Source organism: Aulonocara sp. 'chitande type north' Nkhata Bay, linkage group LG9, assembly GCF_057382095.1.
Source record: "Aulonocara sp. 'chitande type north' Nkhata Bay isolate Kocher_YH1m ecotype deep benthic linkage group LG9, A_spYH_male_GT1.1, whole genome shotgun sequence".
NCBI classification, from domain to species: Eukaryota; Metazoa; Chordata; class Actinopteri; order Cichliformes; family Cichlidae; genus Aulonocara; species Aulonocara sp. 'chitande type north' Nkhata Bay.
Window position 1 is genome coordinate 12,811,509 of NC_141352.1, and position 6,335 is coordinate 12,817,843.

Below are 6,335 nucleotides of genomic sequence, written 5' to 3' on the forward strand. Positions count from 1 at the left end.
TAAGTCATTATTTGTATGTAATATTGGTACAATTTGGCTTATTTTAAAACATTTAATAAATATCAGGTTTCAATACTAATAATACACATTTTGTTTAAAATATATTTAAAGAGCAGCTGTATTTGCTCTGATACATTTGAAATTATAAACTATTTGCACAAATCTCCTGATAATAGAAAGTAAATTAATCATTGGTGCAAAGATCAAACTGGTTTCTTGTCTGAAACAACCAGAGCAGGAAGTTAAATCAAAATCATCTAACACAGATCTAGTTGACATGAAAGCAGAACAATCTAAACTCATTAGATTTGTTTGTTTGTTTTATTAAATAAATTCTTCACATTATATAGACCACCTTGTTTCGTTTTAAACACATGATTAACTATGCAGACCTTGATAAATTGACTTAATTTCACTTGCCACTTTCAGACTCATTTATTAAAGTTAATAAAGACAAAATGAGTGGTCAGCGGTCATTGTGATATTCTGTGCCACATTTGTGAATGGTTTGCATGAGTACAAAAACCATTTTTGCCTCAAAAAGCTGCTGTGGGGGTTTACACAGAGGTGTAACTGAACGGCTGCAGGTCAAATAACGTGAAGATGTTTTTGCAAAAATGTTCTATGTGAGTGGAAAGTTCTTTGGGTGATCTAATACTGCGTTAATTGATGCAAACATGCAGTGAGTTCATTTCAGTAATTAGCTGCTAATTTTAGCTGCTAATTTTAGGCATTAAGTGTTTCATATTTTATAAAGTGTGAGGTGGAAAGATTTGGTAAAGCTCATTTTGCACGGCAGCTTTCTAACTGTACTTTTTTTTTCAGACCTGAGAATCAGCATTTTAAAGAAATGTAAATGATGCCAGTTGGTAGAAACAACCTGACTGGTTGTAAAGCGAAGAAGAAGCTCAACCCCCCCCCCCCCCCCCCCCCCCCCCCCCATTCCTGCCCACACCCACAAACCTCTTTAAAAGCCCAGGAGAATTGCTCTTAAGTCACCTTCCTGCTTGGTTTGGAGCTCTTTCATCAGAGATACTTTCTCCAGTTTTCCTCTTTTAATCACTGGGATTTCATGGAAGATTATGGGATGCACTTTTCTCCAGGTATGTACTCAGCATTGTTGACTGGTGAGCTAATATGAACAGAGTTGGCAAACCTCTAAGAAAACTTGTAAAAATACTCTTTTACTCTGTGTTGTAAGTCCTGATGGCAGAAGTCACCATTTCTCCCTCCACAGTTGAACAGAGTCCACTTTAAATTCTTTTTGGTTTTAAAGAATCTACAAATATCCGACTTATTTTTTTCTACTTTGTGGGAAACTTTTGTGTTTAAGATTCATTGTGTTGATGCTCAGTCATCAGGTAAGTAAATCCCTGAAGGTTGATTCAGTTCACCTGGATGTAATGTTTTCAATGGAAGAAATGTTTTGTGACTTCTTCAGTCTGAGACCTTTTGGGATTTAAGACTCATCAATTTAACCTTTGTTAATTTTTTCTGTTAGAAAGTCAGTCGTGCCAAAACATATCAGCAACTGACCCATGTGGACCATATAGACTTGTGCTTAGTTGTCCTCTTGTCTCTTTACCCTCACAGACTCGTGGAGTTCAGGCAGCGGCCCTGAAGGGAGTCTATCCTTGGAAGAACTCTCTACATGGGCAGAGACTGCTCTAAAAATGGAGATGAGCAAAAAAACCGCTGATACCTCTGAGGCTGTTTCCAGTTCAGTCTCAGAGCAGAAACAAGATTTTGCTCTCCCAAGAAGCCAGGATGGCAACATCACTGCCACTCTGCACCCTCCCAGCACTGCTCCAGAGAAACCTAAAGGAAAGGCCCGGGTGGTGTTCACGGAGAGGCAGTTGAATATTCTTGTCCATCACTTTAATTTGAAACGTTACTATGAGCCAAGGGAGATGAAACAGTTGGCAGAGATGACAGGTCTGACCTACAGACAGGTGAGTGTTTTTCAACTTGTTAGAATCTAAGAAATTGACTTTTGGGTCCATTGTACTGATTAAATGTTTTCTGTTTTCTTCCGTCTTTAGGTAAAAAATTGGTTTCAAAACAGACGGAGTAAGTTTAGGAGGAGGTCACATCCTCAGCATGTGAATCAGGGCGTCCCACTTCATGTAAGTATCTCCTATTATTAAACTGAATTGTTTATGATTTGATTTTATGGTATTTTTAATTTGGTTGTTGTTTTGATCTGTGTTGTTCAGCACTTTGGTCTGCCTGGTGTGTTCTTAAAGTGCTATACAAATAAACGATGATGATGATGATTCTGTCATTATCTGGGGAATTGACTGTATTTAAAAAAGTGTAATGCCAATAATTTAAAACAACTATTCTCGTTTTACTGACAGTCCCCTTGTCCCCTTCAGTTTCAGGGAGAGAGACATCTCCTATTAGAGTATCTCCTATTATTAAAAAGCACTGTTTCTGATTCTGTCATTATCCGGGGAATTGATTGAAGTATTCTTGAAGTATTCTTATTTTACTGACAGTCCACCTGTCTGTGTTTCAGTTTCAGGGAGAGGGACAGCCCCCATTCAGGCAGCAGTACACCGAGCACCAGGAGGTAAACCCAATCCCAAATGGTGGAAACCATCAGGGCCCCTATCATCATGCTGTGGACAGTTTTGCTCCTGGACCTCAGTGGACCTTCCCCAACTCGCCCCAGACATTTGGCTGGTCGATGCCACCAGACAACGGCCAGCATGAATTTAACCCTGCTGCTGGTATGAATGTACATGAAGAATACTATATGCCTTTTGTATGAGAAACTGTAAATAAAATATTTACACCCATTCAAAACTGAACTTTCTCAGCCCCCCCCCCCCCCTCCCCCTCTTTATTTATAGAGTTTTTACATGTAAGTTGACATATCAGGCCCAATAAAGAGGGTACCACAGACACAAAGATATATCTCAATACAGATTAGGCCATTAAAGTTAAATAAATAAAATAAAAATAAAGGAAAAAGTGGGAAAAACACACAGAGAGAACAAAACAAAAGAAAAAGCAAAGGAAAAAAAGAACAAACAAAAACAAACAAACAAACAAACACTCCCCCCAGAACCAGAACAAAAGAAAACCCCGTGGTACTAAAGTTTAGTCTGTTGGAAGTGTTTTCAATGAACTGAAGTAAATAATAAAAGGCTGCCACATCTGTGAGAACTTATTAACATTTCCTCTGACACTGAATTTTATTTTCTCCATTTTTAAAAAGAACATAACATCTTCCAGCCAACGTGCTCGGGCTGGAAGGTGATGAGCTTTCCAAGACAGCAAAATTCTACGTCGTGCCAGCAGTGAAGTGAACATAACATCCAGCTGTTTATGACTAAGGTTTAGGGTGGCATCTTCAGAAACACCAAACTAGTGGGCATGGTTGGAGTGTAACGCTCAAAACATGAGAGAGCACTTCAAAATAAAAAGTCCAGTATAACTTAAGTGTCGGGAAGGCAAAAAACAGGCGTTGCATCTGTTGCACAGGTCAGGAATGCTGGGGTATATTTTAGATAATCTAGATGTGTAATCTGTATACCGTCTTAAACTGAATAAGGGAGTCTTGCACATGAGGCTGAAGTATGAATTTTGTCAATTATTTTGTCCCAGTAACCTTCCCCAAACGTAAGACCCAGTTCCTTTTCCCAACTCAAAGCAATTATTTGGTTGAGTAATTGCTCGATGCCATAATTAAAGTATATACTTGTGATATTAGAGCCTTACTGTGAGGCTTCAACTGGAATAAGTCTTCCCACCAAGGCTTGAGAAGCTGACTTGGAAACTCTGGCAAGATAGAAGATGCACAGTGTCTTATTTGAAAGTAGCAGAACAAATGATACGAGGGCAAATCATACAAAGAACAAAGGTCACTAAAGCTGAGAAAAATGTTATCTTTAAAAAAGTCATAAAAACATTTGATACCTTTTCTTGCGTATATGCAAAAGGAGGAGCCCACCAGCGATGGGGGGAAGAGGTAGTTGTTGCAGATTAGGGTCAGAGCAGAAGCAGAGACTGAATTGAAGTGATGCCGGAATTGATACCATATTTTTAGAGAGCCAATTAGAACAGGGTTGTCTGTGAATCGTAACAGGGAAACAGGAAGGGATGAAAATAATAGTGCCAAGAAGTGATACAGGAAGGTTCACCCTTCTTTGAAAAGCCAACCTTACACAGGTCAGCAAAGGGTTAAATTTTGCTGCTTGCAAAGCTTTAAATGAACTGGTAATACGCACTCCTAGATATCTAAAGCCTGAAGAAGCTAGTTGGAAATCAAAATCGGTTTGTCTAAGCTCTTGTGCAGCTGGGTTTATGGGAAAACATTCACTTTTTTATATATTAATCTTGTACCCAGAGAAAGAGCCAAAATGTAGAAGTATTTGCATTATAGAGGATAAATGAATTGTTGGATTTGTAACATATAATAATAAGTCACCTGCATATAAAGTAACCCTATGTTCCGTACCACCACGAATAACCCCTTGAAACAGAGGCGAGGTTCTGAGAGCCACAGAGAGAGGCTCTATTGCTAAAGTGAAAAGTAAAGGTGAGAGTAAAATACTCCGAAATCAGTGTTAGTACAAACAGATGCCAGTGGCGTAGTATATAAAAGATGAATCCAAGATATAAAATTGTTACCAAAACCAAATTTCTTCAAGACTGCAAAAAGATACCCCGATTCCACTCAATTGAATGCTTTTAGAATAGAATAGAATAGAATAGAATTCAACTTTATTGTCATTGCATATGCAACGAAATGCAGTTTGCATCCATCCAGAAGTGCTTTAGTGATATAGATATATTACAATATATATTAGCAATAATATAGATATGTGAGTATATTACAGAAATGGGTCTATTATGGTATGTTATAATGTACACGGTATGAAGTATGTTGTGAATATTCTATAACTATAAGTATGTACAGGCTGTAGTGAGTACAAGCTATGTACAGGCTATGAACAGGATATAAATATGAAAAACGATACAGAATATGAAATAAATAACTTTACAGAATCTGAGATATACAGTTATACAGAAATGTGAACTATGCAAGTTGTAAACAGTTGTAGGATTAAAGATTATCGAATGTAGCATCCAATGAGATCACCACCTCAGGGACGGTGCTATGATTTTTGGAATATATTATATTAAGAAGGGACCGTATATTAAAAAAGGAATGTCTTCCTTTAATAAAGCCTGTCTGTTCGTCGGATATACAGGGAGTGCAGAATTATTAGGCAAATGAGTAATTTGTCCACATCATCCTCTTCATGCATGTTGTCTTACTCCAAGCTGTATAGGCTCGAAAGCCTACTACCAATTAAGCATATTAGGTGATGTGCATCTCTGTAATGAGGAGGGGTGTGGTCTAATGACATCAACACCCTATATCAGGTGTGCATAATTATTAGGCAACGTCCTTTCCTTTGGCAAAATGGGTCAAAAGAAGGACTTGACAGGCTCGGAAAAGTCAAAAATAGTGAGATATCTTGCAGAGGGATGCAGCAGTCTCAAAATTGCAAAGCTTCTGAAGCGTGATCATCGAACAATCAAGCGTTTCATTCAAAATAGTCAACAGGGTCGCAAGAAGCGTGTGGAAAAACCAAGGTGCAAAATAACTGCCCATGAACTGAGAAAAGTCAAGCGTGCAGCTGCCAAGATGCCACTTGCCACCAGTTTGGCCATATTTCAGAGCTGCAACATCACTGGAGTGCCCAAAAGCACAAGGTGTGCAATACTCAGAGACATGGCCAAGGTAAGAAAGCCTGAAAGACGACCACCACTGAACAAGACACACAAGCTGAAACGTCAAGACTGGGCCAAGAAATATCTCAAGACTGGTTTTTCTAAGGTTTTATGGACTGATGAAATGAGAGTGAGTCTTGATGGGCCAGATGGATGGGCCCGTGGCTGGATTGGTAAAGGGCAGAGAGCTCCAGTCCGACTCAGACGCCAGCAAGGTGGAGGTGGAGTACTGGTTTGGGCTGGTATCATCAAAGATGAGCTTGTGGGGCCTTTTCGGGTTGAGGATGGAGTCAAGCGCAACTCCCAGTCCTACTGCCAGTTTCTGGAAGACACCTTCTTCAAGCAGTGGTACAGGAAGAAGTCTGCATCCTTCAAGAAAAACATGATTTTCATGCAGGACAATGCTCCATCACACGCGTCCAAGTACTCCACAGCGTGGCTGGCAAGAAAGGGTATAAAAGAAGAAAAACTAATGACATGGCCACCTTGTTCACCTGATCTGAACCCCATTGAGAACCTGTGGTCCATCATCAAATGTGAGATTTACAAGGAGGGAAAACAGTACACCTCTCTGAACAGTGTCT

The 6,335-nt window shown here is 39.3% G+C and overlaps 1 protein-coding gene across 1 annotated transcript; it reads left to right on the forward strand.

Annotated features, from left to right (window-relative positions):
- Positions 1 to 1,072: 1,072 nt before the first annotated feature.
- On the forward strand, positions 1,073 to 2,776 carry LOC147321793 (homeobox protein NANOG-like). Its single transcript, XM_086305908.1, has 4 exons — positions 1,073 to 1,103; positions 1,594 to 1,952; positions 2,043 to 2,126; positions 2,522 to 2,776. Exons 1-4 carry the CDS (start codon positions 1,073 to 1,075, stop codon positions 2,774 to 2,776), a joined length of 729 nt encoding a protein of 242 aa, XP_086162034.1.
- Positions 2,777 to 6,335: the final 3,559 nt, after the last annotated feature.

What these genes read in the sequence shown, in the direction of transcription:
- LOC147321793 (XM_086305908.1), top strand. Translation starts at nt 1,073, where the DNA reads ATGGAAGATTATGGGATGCACTTTTCTCCAG. An exon ending in CAGGTCTGACCTACAGACAG is followed by an intron (nt 1,953 to 2,042) that starts GTGAGTGTTTTT and finishes TTCCGTCTTTAG; the next exon opens with GTAAAAAATTGGTTTCAAAA. An exon ending in ATCAGGGCGTCCCACTTCAT is followed by an intron (nt 2,127 to 2,521) that starts GTAAGTATCTCC and finishes TCTGTGTTTCAG; the next exon opens with TTTCAGGGAGAGGGACAGCC.